This window comes from Myotis nattereri (genome assembly GCF_964212035.1).
Source record: "Myotis nattereri genome assembly, chromosome: 2".
Classification (NCBI taxonomy): domain Eukaryota; kingdom Metazoa; phylum Chordata; class Mammalia; order Chiroptera; family Vespertilionidae; genus Myotis; species Myotis nattereri.
In genome coordinates, this window is record NC_138076.1 from 193260863 (window position 1) to 193276973 (window position 16111).

A 16111-nucleotide genomic window follows, 5' to 3' on the forward strand; every position below is an offset into this window, starting at 1 on the left:
TAAATCAGTTTGGAAAGGCCTATGGGGAGTGTCTAAGGACTCTCTGTACAACACGAGACTTCTCATCACCTCCAGTGGAGGCTCCAGCCCCGGTTGGGTGCATCTGGAAGGCAACCAATCAATGTGTCTCTTTCACATCTATGTTTCTCTCTCTGTCTCTCCCCTTCCCTTCCACTCTCTCAAAAAAGCAATGGAAAAAATATCCTCAGGTGAGGATTAACAACAACAAAAATAGCTCCTTGACTAGATAGTGGTGATGGTTGCAAAACATTATGAAAATAATTAATGTCACTGAATTATACACCTAAAAATGGTCAAAATAATAAATTTTATGTCATGTATATTTTACCACACACAAAAAAATAGCTCCTTTGAGTCCTGTGCCATCTGTCCCAGACTCTGCTCCTTCTTGTCATTATTATCCTCACACCTGCTCCCTCCCTCACAATAATCCGGGACCTTGGTCCAGAACTCAGAATACTTCTCAATTCCAAGTTAGACCTACACTCAAAACAGCAGAAATGAATTTATGATTAAAATGTGAAACAAAATAATAATAATAATAATATAAACTTACTTGAAAGAAAGTTTGGAATATGTATGTCTGATCCTAGGTAGGAGATTCTATGGGGAATACCAGAATCCACAATGGGGGCAGCAGGGGAGTGTGAGAGATTGACTTTACTAAAACTTAAAATACATGAATAAAAAAGTCTCCATAATGTCTAAAAACAAATAATAGAAGGAAATTACTTGCAACAACAGGTAACTCAGAGGAAAATACAAATAACTTGAGAAGATACTCAAACAAACTAGCAGTTAGCAAAACACAGTTGGGACATACCATGCCCCTCTCCCGTATGCAATAATAATAAGCCAAAATTTAAAACTGAGAACATATGGAACTGAGAAGGGGGGGAGGATCCATATTCTCATCCATTGCTTCTGTCTTTTCACAAAGTAATCTGGTAGTATCTGGTAACATTTTTAACTTGGCATACATTTTAGGAGTCTATCAGAGGGAAATGGGCCATAATGAACAGAAATGTTCACTGTAGTACTTACTTCACCGTCTAATATACTATTCCTCCCAAATCTTTTTCTATCCAGCATATTCCTCACTTCAGTATCCCCTACAGCTTGCTACAACTAGTCTGACATAGGTTGCTGCCAACAGTCATGCAATAGTGACAACTGAAGTCACTGAAAATGTAGGGCCTCTTGCTTCATCTGAGCTCTCAGGGCTGACCAGCAAAACCACCTCTAACCAGATGTCTCATTTCCCTTTGTGGAAATGCCAAACTTCTGACTTCCATACATCCCAAACCTATCACTTCCTCCTCCATTCTTACAATGTGACCTTGTCTTTTATTTCTCGGAGAAAATGGAGTTCACCAGGCAAGAACAGTCTACATCAGTGGTTCTCAACCTTCCTAATGCCGCGGCCCTTTAATACGGTTCCTCATGTTGTGGTGACCCCCAACCATAAAATTGTTTTCGTTGCTACTTCATAACTGTAATTTTGCTACTGTTATGAATCGTAATGTAAATATCTGATATGCAGGATGTATTTTCATTGTTACAAATTGAACATAATTAAAGTATAGTGATTAATCACAAAAACAATATGTAATTATATATGTGTTTTCCAATGGTCTTAGGCGACCCCTGTGAAAGGGTCGTTTGACCCCTAAAGGGGTCGCGACCCACAGGTTGAGAACCGCTGGTCTACATTTTCTTCCCTATCACTTTCAAACGTATCATAGACACTTCTCCAAAGTGGACATACAGATGGCCAAGGGACATATGAGAAAATGCTCAAAGTCACTAGTCATCTGAGAGATGCCAATCAAAACAACAATGAGATATCACCTCACACCTGTCAGAATGGTGTGACAAATCAACAAATCAACAAATGACAAGTGCTGGCGAGGATGGGGAGAAAAAGGAACCCTAGTATACTGCTGCTCGGAATGCAGACTGGTGCGGCCACTATGGAAAACAGTATGGAGTTTCCTCAAAAAATTAAATATGGAACTTCCATTTGACCCAGTGATCCCACTTCAGGAATATATCCTAAGAAACCTAAAACACTTATCAGAAAGAATATATGCACCTCTATGCTCATAGCAGCACAATTTACAAAAGCTAAGATTTGGAAACAGCCTAAGTGCCCATCAGATGAGCAGATAAAAAAAAAAAAAAAAAAAAAAGCTGTGGTATATTTACACAATGGAATACTAGGCGGCAATAAAAAAAGAAAGAACGCTTACCATTTGCAGCAGCATGGAAGGACATGGAGAGTATTATGCTAAGTGAAATAAGCCAGTCGGAGAAAGATAAGCATCACATGATCTCACTCATATGTGGAATCTAAGGAACCAAATAAACCGATGATCAAAAACAGATCCAACGCATGAACAGACTGTTGAACCTCAGAGGGAAGGCAGGGGAGGGTGGGTTGGATGAGATCAACCAATGAACTTGTGTGCATATAAACATAACCCTAGAACACAGACAATGGGGAGGTGAAGGCCTGGGAAGGAGGGCGGGAAGCGGGGAGGATTTGGCTGGAAGAGTTCATGGGGGGAAAGGAGGACCTATGTAATACTTTCAACAATAAAGATTTTTTAAAAGAAAAAAATCAGGCTAGTAGAGCCATGTCCAAGCAGTGAGCGGGCATCTCGGAGTGAAGAATTCTGAAGAGAGTGAACCCAGGCAGTCACGGGAGCGACAGCATTTGAACTGAGTTCTGGGAACCAGTGGGACTCCAACAGGCGGCTAATAACACTGAGGGAAACCGCAAAGGATCTTAGCAAAGGCACAGAGACTAAAAACGCGTTCCTTGCTCTTTAGGACACCGGAAGTGCGCACAGGATGGACAAACGTGGGTTGAGGATGCAGAAGAAACCTTGCGAACAGAAGTGATTGCAGAGTGTTTGCCACGCAAAATGCCAGGAGCCGGGAAGGGAATGCTGAAGACAAGAGTAACAAAATAACAGCACACCCCAAGGTACTCGGCTGTAGAAAGGAAAGAACAAAGCTGTCGCTGAGAAAGCCAGAACGGCCACGACCCAATCACTCCTCGCAGCTTCTAGGCACCAACACTGGTGACAGCGAGACTCCACGCCGGCAGACGGCGAAACAGCGCCTCCCGCAGGCGGCCAATCACCTGGGGAAGTACCGCGAGGACGAGACCTGGAATGGGAACTACAACTCCCACTAAGGCCTGGAGCACTGGGCCCCACCGTACTTCCGCTTCCGCCCTCACACGTGCTTTCTTCAAGCAGACCCACCCGGAAGCGGGCCGGGCATGTGATCGCGCGTGACCACACGTGACGAGCGACGAGCGTGTTTTTCCGCTCCGCCCCCGGCCCCTCGCCCCCCCAGCGGAGAAGCCCGGAGGCGGGATTCTGGGACCCATTGGTAGAAAGGCAACCCGAAAAGGTGGAACTAAACTTGAAAATCTCCATAGTGATTGGAGTTGATAGGACAAGGGCGGAGCCTGACGCCCAGGATACTGTCCAATCAGCGTCCAGGATGGTCAGGGAGGGGAAAGGTGGTGAGAAGGTTCCGTGGTCACCAGCTGCGGGGTCTAGTGGGAGGAGCAGTTGCCCAGCTGCCGCCCGGCGCTTCCTGTTTCCGGTTCCCGGAGTGGAGCACCGCGAGGCGCCGTGGGGAACGCAGGGGTGACAAGCTCCCTGGGACCGGGGTCTGCGGCTGGCCCCTCGCTGGCCCTGTCTCCCAGCCCCAGGCAGGGACTCCCCTTGGGAGTCTGAAATTTGGCCACTCCCTTTGCCCACGACACGTGAGTATGAGGGGTTGGTGAGCGCTCACATCCCGGCGTCGTGTGACAGGGGCCGGGACCACCAAGTCTCCCTTGTCCAGGGTTCTAGCCCCAAAGACAGCTAAGGAGCCCTTGAGCAGCGTGGAGGCGTCGGCGAGAGGGCAGGAGTCGCGGAGTCGGAAGGGAACGATGGGAAGGGACCCCCCGCGACCATGGAGGGAGCGTCCGTGTGTTTGGGAGGCGGGGAGAGGAAAGTCCCCCGGTGTGGAGCGCGCCGGAGGAGTTACCGGAATCGTGGCCTGCCTGGCGAGGCGGGTAGAGTGGCAGCATTGGCCCTCGGCAGTTGGAAAGTTGGGGAAACTGGGGTTCCCAGGCCCCTGGGAGAAGTCTGAGCGGCGGTGCGTGCGCGGCGTGGCGAAGGGGAGCCCGGCCGGGAGGCTGCTGGCGTTTCTCTGTGTCGCGAGCCTCTGCCCTCAGGCGCAGGGCTGCTCGCCCTCGGGCTCTGCAGCGCGGGCCCTTCTCGCTCACCGGGCTGCTCTTCTGAAAGCGGAGGGGGCAGCGGGCGGACGGGAAGGACGGGTGTGGACGTGAGCAGTGAGTCAGGGCGACGGCGGTGGAAATGTCGTTGAGAAAATGGAACTCGTGGCTGGTCCTGGGTGAGGAAGACTCCGTGATGGGGACGAACTGCTCCCCAGTTCCTGGTTTAGTTCTTGAGCATCCCGCTGACGAAGATCTGTTTAGCACGGCCAGGTAGAGCTGTCCTATAATGAGAAAACGGAAGGGAACTTTTCAAAAATCTGCAGTCCTGCCCCCACGCTTCCAAAATACCCGGACACACCGGCACCCTGAGGATCTAATTGTAGCGCTTTAAAGGGGGGCCGCCTGGCCCTTGGATGTCATGCTCTTCCTGATACCTTTTTGCACCCCCGTGTTTATCAGAAAATGCCCAGCAACTAACTGCCTTTATGCCGTGAACCGCCCAGATTACCCCAGTAACTTCGCAGGCATGTAATGCTTGTAAATGACCTAGGGGCAAGGAACGTAACCTCTGTAAAGCATCAGTGTCCTCGTTTTTAAGATGGGAGAAGTTATATCCACTTTCCTGGGTCGTGAAGATTAAGGAACATAATCGCGATAAAGCACTCAGCACATGTCACCGACCAGAGAGAACAGCTCAGCCCAGCATGTAGTCACACCCCAAGCGAAGAAGGAGAAGGATGTAAATGGATTCTCATCCTAACTTTTTGAACCAATGAACAAGTGAAAGCTCGTTCAGCTCAGCTGGTGCTGAGGGCAGGGCGGTTGGCTGTCATCCCTTCCCAGTTTTGTGAGATTCCTTGTTCTCTTCTGGGGAAAGAAGTCATCAACTGTTAACAGACGAGGAACTGACTTTGAGGCCAAAGAACACAGCTTTCTGTTTGAACATCCCTCTAGGAAAACTGGGTCCTGAGAAGAAAAATCTTGCAAGCCTGGCATGTTGAACCTTTAAATGAGGTCTTTAGAGAATATAAGGAAAATGGCATGCTAAATCAATCTAATAAGAGATATCTTTTGTTTCTCCTTAGTAACTCAGCCGGTCATGTTGGGTGTTGAGCAATGCGTTAATTTAGGGAAGGTAGGAGTTTGAGGTCTGAGTTCTTTATTCCACCTCCTGTACAGTGAACTGTGTGAGGCCTCACCCCTTCCCGTTCCTCTTCTTGCTTTGTCAAAAAGAAAGCAAAGCTTTGGCTGCCTTCTCTGATCCCACACAAAAACTGATGTGAAAGGAGACAGGTCTGCATATAGCAATTAAATATAGACCATCAGCTCTGAGGGCAGACTTACCTGGTTCACTCTACTGTGTCTGTCTTCTCATCTGTAAAATAGGGACAGTAATTGTATTTACTGCATAGGGCTTTTGTAAGGATTAATTAATGTATGTGAGGTGCTTCAAACAGTGCCTGGCAGAAGGCAAGCACTCAGACTGTTTCCTGTTGCTGCCTTCAATGCGTTTATGGGACCCTCGGTCTTTATAGCTGGCTATAAATAGTCTGTGGAAACACCTTATTAATATCACGGAAGTGAATTAATGTTTGGAGCACACAAAGTCAGGGAGACAACTTTCCATGCATCTGTGGTCCTAGTGGAGTATGGGAAACAATAGGTCAAATGTAAACTTGTTCAGGGGAGTGGAGAAAATTCATTCAGAGCTCAGAGCTTCCATTTTCCTATCTTGAAACTTATTGGTACACCTTAAATTCTGCCTATTTTCAAGATTTTTATTCTAAAAATGCAATGAAGGTAGTGGACAAGCATGGAAAAGAATTAGAGGATTTTAAAGAGTATTGGAACCAAAGTCCAGACTTGTAATATTGGAAGCATTTTATTATAAATGAGAAAGACTTGAAAGAATTAAATCTTTGTATCAGAAAAATTAATGATACTGTTATGAAATTAACAAATAGCAGTGTCCTAAAGGGTCATTAATGATATCAGAATGAAGTCTTTTTTACAAGGGTAAATCAGTGTGTCCTAGGTGTGAAGATAGATAAAATGAGTTTGGGAAACAGAGCCTCGTGTTTCTACTGTAGAGCAGTACAAGCAACAAGTCGATTGGATTTACTAAATTATAACGTGACTTGTCGACCCCCAAGAATTGTCAGGAATCTGGAGTGTAGAAAGATAACTGTACTTACTGGAAATCTAGAAACTCTTGAAATTTGTGACTTGTATAGCTTGAGTTTTGGAAGACTTCTTCAAACTACTCATTTTCACCTAATGAATGTTCTTCGTATCTATATATATAAAAGCCTAAGTGACCCTTAATACCGAACGACCAGTCACTATGATGCACACTGACCACCAGGGGGCTGATGCTCAATGCAGGAGCTGCCCCTGGTGGTCAGTGTGCTCCACACTGCTCAGCCAGAAGCAGGGCTCATGTCTGGAGCTACACCTGGCCCTGGCTGGGCCTCCTCCCTGGCTGCCTGTCAGTTCAGCACTGCTACATCCCCCAAGGGGTCCCGGATTGTGAGAGGGCACAGGCCGGGCTGAGGGCCCCCACCCATGCACAAATCCATGCACTGGGCCTCTAGTAATTAAATAATTGGATGATTTTTCAGATATGAGACTTTAAAGTAGATAATGCCAAGTTTTAGGTACTATGATTGTTTTATCTCTATTCATCATTCTTCTGGTAAATATGTAGGAAGACTGGTGCTCCTGTTATATCCTCCTTCCTATATAATAAAACCATAAAATGCAAATCAACTGAACTACAGAATGACCAGTCGCTATGATGCGCATTGACCACCAGGGGGCAGATGCTCAACGCAGGAGCTGCCCCCTGGTGGTCAGTGTGCTCCCACAGGGGGAGCGCTGCTCAGCCAGAAGCCGGGCTCATGGCTGGCGAGCACAGCGGTGGTGGCAGGGGCCTCTCCTGCCTCCACGACAGCGCTGAGGACCCCTCAGGGGATGTCTGCCTGCCAGCTTAGCAGGGAGCAGGCCCGGCTGAGGGGACCCTCCCCCAACCCAGTGCGCGAATGTTGTGCACTGAGCCTCTGGTATCAGTATAAGACAGGGCCCAAAGTACTGAGTCTCTTTCTTTTATATCTTTCTTCATAGCTTTCAAATAGACCCTTTCAAGTGTTAAAGTGTAATTTGAGTGTTACAGACCCTATCAAGTGTCAGATTATAATTTCAGTGTTATCTTAGGGAGGGCACTGGTCTAAGTAATATTTATGAACTCTAGCCCCTGCACACACTTCTCAGCTGTTCATTTTCTATGTTTATGGCAAGTTCCAGGCAGAGCCCCTATCCCTCTGGCCTCAACCCCTTCCCTTTAAATATGTGGCCAGCAAAACTTGTTTGATCCTGCCAGGAGCATATTCTTGTGTTAAAGATTAAATCTTGCATGGCTGGTATAGTGGAACTGGACAAAGTTTAAAGTATTAAACTTTAACTGAGATACCGCAATCTAACTTCACCGAACAGTAAAGAGGCAAGGATGTCTCTACTCAGGCTGTCAGAATTCTTTTTCCTTTCTGACTGAATTAGACTGAAGGTTATATATACGAGCTTCCTGATGTTGCTTTTGGCAAAGAGCTATTAAAATCTATTTGTTGCATATGTCAAAGACTCTTACACTTTTTGCATAATCGAAATATCATTCATTGGTAGTACTTAAGTATTCTTTACCTTTTTGGTCCTTCTGACAGTTTCTAGAACAAAATATGTGTCTTTTTTCCCAGTAGAACTGAGGAGTTGGTAAACTGCTTTGGAAGTTGAGATATTCTTTTTTAAGCACACCTTGCAGAAATTATCAACAACAGCCTGTAGACAGTAACTCTTCATCAAGGCCAGCACTGTCCTCTTTGCTGAATGTACATTGTGTCCCTGTCCTGAAGGGGCACAGGAAGGACAGCAGGTGAGCACTGGTGTCAGCTAGAAAGAGGCTTTCAAAATAAGTTTGGGGGGGGACGAGGAAGGGAGGGAAGAAGCCTAGAAACCTAAGAATCTAATTCAGAATATTAGGAGACAGGAAAGTAATAACTTGGATGGCAGCTAAAAGTTTGAAATAGGCAGATACAAGAAACAAAACCAAATTCACAATAATGAAGAAAACCGGCTATTGTAAAATATGAGGTGATAGGTGGAAGATGAAAAGGTTTTAAAAAATACCTTTCATTTAGTACACATTCGTATGCTTTATCTCTTTCCCTTCTCTTCTGATCCTCCCCCCTTCTCCCAGCATATATACTTTCTCCCAAAAGGATGTCCCCCTTCTACAGCTGCTGGGGGACTGGACCACTGCTGCTGCTCCTCCTGGCCGTCACGGTAAGAGAATCCTGGCAGGCAGAAGAAAAAACCTGCGACGTGGTAGGAGAAAAGGGCAGAGAATCAGAGAGAGAGTTGGCTGTACTGAAGAGGATGACACCCCTGTTTAACAAAAGGTAAAAATGAGAAGAACCTTAAAGAGCTAGAGAAAATCATTGTTTTTCCACCTCGCCTCTCCAGACAACCTCTGGTACTCCCACCTCCACAGACCCAGCTCTCCAACTTCAGATAGTCCCCAGATCCGGACCCCAGGACCCGACAGACCCCAAACTCCCCCACCCCACCCGCAGTACCCCGGGCCCCAGGGGCTCTTGGAGGGAGGTGGTTAGAGGTGATACTCACCAGAGAAGGGCTTTTTTGTTGTTATCCTCACCCCAGTATATTTTTTCCACTTATTTGTAGAGAATTGAAGGGAGGGAGTGGAGAGAGAGAAAGCAACATCGATGTGAGAGACACATCGTTGGTTGCCTCCCGCAAGTGCCCTGATGCACGCATGCCCTGAAGGGAGTTGGGGGTCGAACCTGCAACTTAGGTATGTGCCCTTGACGGGGAATCGAACCCAAGACCTTTCAGTGTGTGAGTCAGTGCTCTAACCACTGAGAAACACCAACCAGGGCAAAGAAGGGCTTTTTTAAAAGAATCTTTTTCAACTCTTACCGATTTTATTTTGGCATTACTATTGAATATGGAGGGGATACATGTATAATAACCTCCTCTCTATCTTTATCTGGGATAGCTGGTGCTATCATGCTTGCTTTTATGATACAGAGCAAATTCTCACCCAGTTTTTAGTAGCATTGTGCATTTCTCTAATGCAGAAGAGTAGTGCTTCTAAGGCTGGATCCAAGAGACCAGCTTGTAGGAATTTAAAAAGCATTATTAAATGCTTTCATGAAATAGGACTTTAGAAGCATCAGATAAGCATATTTATCCCTATACACATCATCATCAGTGTCGAGAATCTTCAGGTATATAAATCTGAAGATGACCTTTAAGGAACAAGGGAGTATCCCAAGAACATAGACCCTTATTCACAGGGAAATGGTAGCTAACATTTTAGCATAGTCTAGAGCAGAGATACTCTAGGAATATCTAACTGTCTGGATGGCGTATTTTAATCAATCATCATCAACAATTAGGATGGACTGTCCTAATTGATGAGACATTAAAGTAGATAATGCCAAGTCTTAGGTACTGTGTCTGTTTTCTCTCTATTCATCATTCTTCTGGTGAATATGCAGCAAGGCTGTCAGGGTCATTGTTTCATGATTCAGCAAATATTCACTATTACATTTAGCCATGACATCAGATAAATTGAATGCACTTTTTTGGGGGTCAGAGGTTGGGGGTAAAAGGAAAAAGGGCTCATAGCTAGTAACTCTTCTCTTCTTCTTTCTCCTCCCTTCCTGACAGCTTTGAGAGCACTGTGGGCCAGGGGCAAGACACGTATATGTACAGATTCAGGGTGTGCAGGGAAGCTGGTAACCACTCCTCCGGGGCAGGCCTGGTGCAGATCAACAAAAGTAACGGGAAGGAGACAGTAGTGGGGAGAATCAACGAGACTCACATCTTCAATGGAAGTAAGACTCTCACTGTTGACTGATTAATTGATCCCAAATCAGTCTCTCAGGCAATCCTATATGTTCTTCCCCGTCTCTTCAGAATATCATATGGTATGTGTGATTCAGCATACTTCAGACTATAAACCACAGGGTACCTAGTCCCACAGCTCAGCTCCTCTGGAGCCAGGGCTCAGGACATTTATGTGTTTGTTTTAAAGTTAGGGAAAAGCTTATGGAAAAAAAGAAGAATTTAGTGGAATTATATAGCCTGGAGTCCTTTTAATACTTAATGCGTATTTCATGCTAGGCTTGAAAATATCAACCACGACCTTTTCTCATCAGATTAATCAAACTTTGCCAGTTAAGTTATAAGAGATCAAGTTTTGCCAACCAGTCTACAAAAATTTCTCCACCAACTTGTGATAATGATGGTGATAACGTTTCTCAAAAGTCAAAGTCTTATTGCTGGAAAAGATTACATGAGCACCTATAATCTAGTTCTTTCCCTTAAGGTAGGGGTGGGGGAACCTTTTTTCTGCCAAGGGCCATTTGGATATTTATAATATCATTTGCAGGCCATTATCAATTTAAAAGTTAGCCTCCTATATTTGGTCAAACATTTAATTAAGTCACCCCTAAAGCCTTGATGGGGCCAGACCAAATGATTTCCCTGCCCTTATGCAGCCCTCAAGCCAGGCGTTCCCCACCCCTGCCTTAAGCAGATAAATTATCCCCCCAGTGCTATTTGCTAAATAATATAAATGACAAAAGACTAGGTTTTGACTCGTATCATATTGACTTTAGTGACTGAGAAATCTTTTCACCTTTTTTTACTGTTTTCATATATGCAAAATTGGAAGCAGAATCCTTACCTTATTGAGCTCACATGACTTTTTGAATCAAATATTTTGCAAAAGAAATTTGAACACAGTAAATACTGGAAAAAGAAAAAAAAAGAAGAAGAAATGCCTCCCAATCTTAAAAAACATCCACTTTGAACTAATCTGTGGCTAATTTAAATCTTGGGCTTTCTCCACCACCCACTAATTGTAAGGGGCCGCTTCCTTTGATGTTAGCAGGTGGTCAGCAAATGTGCACCATTGTTAAGAAATGAATCACAATTAGTTTTGCACTATCAGGAGCCTACTTCTAATGTGGAAAATTAAGATTTTTTAAAATTTTTTTTTTACATTTTTGTTGATTTCAGAAAGGAAGGGAGAGGGATAGAGAGATAGAAACATCAATGATGAGAGAGAATCACTGATCAGCTGCCTCCTGCACACTCCCTACTGGGGATCGAGCCTGCAACCCAGGCATGTGCCCTTGGCCGGAATTGAACCTGGAACCCTTCAGTCCGCAGCCGATGCTCTATCCACTGAGCCAAACTGGCTAAGGTGAAAATTAAGATTCTTGTATGAATATTTGATTCTTAGTTGTCAAAGCAAGGGAACATAAAGCCAAATTTTAGCTTGGCATTTCCAGTATACAGAGTTCATACTGATGAGGGTTATTTTAATTAAAACCAATTTGTCTGAATGTCCCAATTCCATCTTACCACAGTATCCAGGTCTGCCTCTACTTTTCCCCCACCCCCAAAGCTCCATTTTCCTTGTCCCTCCTCAGGTAATTGGATTATGCTGATCTATAAAGGGGGTGATGAATATGACAATCACTGTGGCAAGGAGCAGCGTCGTGCAGTGGTGATGATCTCCTGCAATCGACACACCCTAGCGGTGAGGCGCCCTGGGGCACATGAGCCTAAAGAGAGAAAAGGACTGACCTGAGGTGGGAGAGACTTTCCAGAGGGGACAGGATACTTTGGGATGGATTAGGGAAAACTCAAGGTTCAATTCCTCCCTTTATCTAGACACCCATCTTCAACATACATGGAAAACAGGCTATTGGACCAGGAAAACAAATGTTTTGGAGTTTAGTGGGGGTTTTTTCTTTATTTAGATGGAGTCAAAACATTTTAAATGTGTTTTGTCCTTTCATCATCAGGACAATTTTATCCCTGTATCTGAGGAGCGAGGCAAAGTCCAAGATTGTTTCTACCTCTTTGAGATGGAGAGTAGCCTGGCCTGTTCCCCAGAGGTCTCCCACCTCAGTGTGGGTTCTATCTTACTTGTCACGTAAGTACTCTTTTTTTCCCTTATCAGTCCAAGCCTTTCCCTTTTTTCTTTTTTTCTTTTTTAAATCCTCACCTGAGTATGTTTTTAATGATTTTTAGAGAGAGGGGAAGAAAAAGAGAAACATCGATCGATTGCCTCCCACACAAGCCCCAACCCCGGGGATCAAACCCACAACTTGGGTATGTGCCCTGACTGGGACAACACTCCAACTGAGCCGCACCAGCCAGGGCTCCCTTTTTTTTTAACTCATAATTTCTTGGATGCGTATGGGCATAAGCTGTGTGTGTGTGTGTGTGTGTGTGTGTGTGTGTGTGTGTGTGTGTGTGTGTCAGAGAGGGAGAGGGAGAGAGAGAATTGGAGGGTGAAGAACTTTGTGAGAAAATCCTCATTAACCTCTGACTATTCAAGTTTTTAAAAATGAGATTTGTTTTGTCCCCAATAAATATTCACATTTGAAGGTGCTTTTTTTTTTTTCCCCTACTGGAGGGCTGGACAGTTTTTAATACTATCCATTAGAATAGCAATTTTCAGCCAGTGTGCCATGTGATACACTTGTGTGCCACAAGAATTTTTAAAACATGCAATACCTGACTAATCAAGGGCACTGACCTCTTTTCCCTTAGATTAGCAAATAAAGAAAAGACAACAGCCCAGCCGGGGTGGCTCACTAGTGGAGCATTGACCTATGAACCAGGAGGTCATGATTCGATTCCCTGTCAGGGTATACTGGTATGCCCAGGTTTCAGGCTGGATCCCCAGTAGGAGGTATGCAGGAGGCAGCTGATCAGTGATTCTCTCTCATCGTAATGTTTCTATCTCCCCCACTCCCTTCTTCCCTGAAATCAATAAAAAAAATAATAATAAATTATTTTTTTTAAATGATGACAGCCACCCTATCTGATGTGGCTCAGTTGCTTGGAGCATCGTCCTGTGCACCAAAAGGTCATTCCGAAACCCGGTCAGGGCACATGCCCAGGTTTCAGGTTCCATCCCTGAGGGGTGCATAGAGGAGGCAACCATCAATGTTTCTCTGTTTTTCTTTCCCTCTCCCTTCCTCTTTCTCTAAAATCAGGTTTTTTTTAGCTCTGGCCAGTGTGGCTCAGTTGGTTGGAGTATCATCCTATACACTGAAAGGTGGTGGGTTCAATTCCTGGTCAGGGCAAATACCTAGGTTGGAGGTTTGATCCCTGGTCAGGAGGCAACTGATTGATGTTTCTCTCTCCCTTCTCTTCCTCTCTCTAAATCAGTTTTTTTTTTTTAAATGTATCCTCAGTGAGGATTTTTTAAAAATTATTTTTAAGTTTTTTAAAAAATGAAACAACAAACACAGCATTAGTCCTCTGGTATGAATGAATCAAAATTATACCCCTTTTTTTTTGTCAGATTTGCAAAAAATACATTTTCTGGTGTGCTGCAGAATTTTAGTAATAGCTGTGTGTTCCATGAGATGGTTAAAAATTGCTGCATTAGATTATTAGAACTTTTGGACAGACAGAATCATGTGTCTAAGAGTGACTGTTGGCAGAAGTCAGTCATTTTTTGTGTGAGCAGTTTGCTTTTCTCAGACTGACAGTGCTCCAATTGGTTTTCTAGGGAAGCTACGCAGCCCCTTTTCATTTAATTTCACTACCTTTTCCCCCTTCTTTTTACAAAACACAGCTTACAAAACAGCCAACAATGAGAACAGAGATTATCCTTAGTACCTGAGTTTTACTATTTCTTGGTTTTTAAGTACAGCTCTTTCTTCAACAGGTTTGCATCACTGGTTGCTGTCTATATCATCGGGGGGTTCCTATACCAGCGATTGGTGGTAGGAGCCAAGGGAATGGAGCAGTTTCCCCACTTAGCCTTCTGGCAGGATGTTGGCAACCTGGTAGCAGTAAGTAACAGGGCAGCTGGCCGGGCCTGTAGCCTGCATACAAGGTTGAGTGACCAGCCACCTGGTTTGCCCAGACTGAGGTTTCCTGAGACACAGGACTTGGATGCTAAAACCACAAAAGGGCCCAGCAAGGCAGTTGGTTGCCCCTAGTACTAAGTAGTATAGCCTCTTACTGTCTGGCCTTGCGAAGACTTGGCTGGAAGAGCAACACTGTTGCTTAGATTTAAGAATCTGATATAGCTGTTCAGGGGCCTAGATAGGAAGAAGGTGAGACCTAATTAGAATTTTTCTCCTATTCCCTCCACATTCAATTTAGGCTGATCCTTGGAGCTTTGAGGGTTTCTCTTCATTATACCTGGAGAAAACTAGTGCTTGCCACATTCTTAGACCATAAATATGCTCTGCCTTACCCTAAAGTTGGTTATTCCAAATGACCATTTTCTTCCTTTGTTTCTTTCCCTACAGGATGGTTGTGACTTTGTGTGCCGTTCTAAACCCCGAAATGTGCCTGCTACATATCGTGGTGTGGGGGATGATCAGCTGGGGGAGGAGTCAGAAGAAAGGGATGATCATTTACTACCAATGTGAATGCACTTTATACGCCCAGCTTCTTCAGTCCCCCAAACCAAAGCATACTCAGCCAGATTTCTTAAGCAGTCTATTGCAGCCTCTCATCTCACCCTAAATGTTGCTCTTGCTTTCAATTTGCTTTTGGTTTACATCCTTTTCTCACTATAGAAATGCCTTCCCTTTGTTCCCTATTTTTGTTTTTCCCTCTAGAGAGGTACTATAATAAGGCCTGTGACAAAAGGCACTATGTCTTGGTATAGGAAGGTACATGTAGGACTAGTTATGAGCAAAAGCATGTGGCAGATTTGCTGGCCTTTTCAAACACATTTTCACAAGTTTTTGAGACACTGGAATTCTTTAATTAAAAAAAAAAAGGAAAGAAACATTATTTATACAAGGTTTGATTGCTTTCATGCTCATAGTCTCCATGAGAATTTGCATGTAAGTTCCTGCTGCTTGGAACTACTTTGCAGTCAATACTTGGTTGTAGTCCAAGTAGTCATTTGGTCTGAACCTGGGGATGTGGTAGACCTGCTTCTCCCACCTGTGGGGTTAGGATGGGAAAAAGTGAAATTTCCCAGGTAGAGGAGTATAAGGTACCATCACATTATTCATTGGCATTTTAGTAACTTTGTAGCTGTAATTGGCCCTCGATTGTGGTCTTGCAGTTACTAGTTCACATGTAGCCAAAATGCCTAACCCACAGGTCTGATCGTTAAACAGGGAAACTGAAAGTGATCTCTCCCACTTGGAGTAAAAGTCGGTAAAGCCTTTCTTACCAGTGTTTCTCAACAGGGAGCACTTTCTTCACAGGCTTGTCATTTTGACTTTATTTTTTCAATCTCTGGAAAGGGAATGGAGGTAGAAGCAGGACATCTAGGGCTCTGCATTCTCTGCTCTAGGCGTGGGATCCTACTATGCCTGTCCCTGCTTCTGGCTCAGGGAAGTATCTTCTTGCCCACATTTCTGTAGGGAGTTTTTAATGCTCTCCACCTTTCTATTTAGGCCATGTGCCCAGAAACCTGGCCTGATCTTTATTTAATAGTGAACCTGTGCCATTGAAGAGTAACCTGGCTCCACGGGGCACCAGAGGATGGAATCAACAGGCAGGGGCCTTTTATAGCCTTAGAGGAGAAAATGATATTATTTCATCCTTGGACTTTTAAATACTGTTGGAATGACTTTTTTCTTTATAAACAGGGAAAATAATGTTACAGAAAACATCTTTTTGTTATTTGTTCGCACCCCTCCCCACACTCTAGTGTTTTAAAAATGAAAAAAAAAAAAACCCTAACATTTTTGTACAAAAACACTTGAAAGATTAAAAAAAAAAAAAAAAACACATTGGCCTAGTCATTTGTGTGAA

At 44.3% G+C, this 16111-nt stretch overlaps 1 protein-coding gene across 14 annotated transcripts; it reads left to right on the plus strand.

The window, feature by feature from the left end:
• Positions 1-3514: 3514 nt before the first annotated feature.
• M6PR (mannose-6-phosphate receptor, cation dependent) lies at positions 3515-16068 on the plus strand. 14 transcript variants are annotated; one of them, XM_081082942.1, is made up of 9 exons: positions 3515-3808; positions 8020-8192; positions 8517-8718; positions 10016-10182; positions 11788-11897; positions 12166-12296; positions 14049-14175; positions 14641-14759; positions 15751-16068. In XM_081082942.1, exons 3-9 carry the CDS (start codon positions 8540-8542, stop codon positions 15785-15787), a joined length of 870 nt encoding a protein of 289 aa, XP_080939068.1. In that variant the 5' UTR covers positions 3515-3808; positions 8020-8192; positions 8517-8539; the 3' UTR covers positions 15788-16068. The 14 variants fall into 14 exon arrangements, with proteins under 14 accessions (XP_080939068.1, XP_080939074.1, XP_080939078.1 ...); XM_081082949.1 differs by having other exon boundaries at positions 3648-3808; positions 8017-8192; XM_081082950.1 differs by having other exon boundaries at positions 3662-3808; positions 8539-8718.
• The last annotated feature ends 43 nt before the right edge of the window (positions 16069-16111 follow it).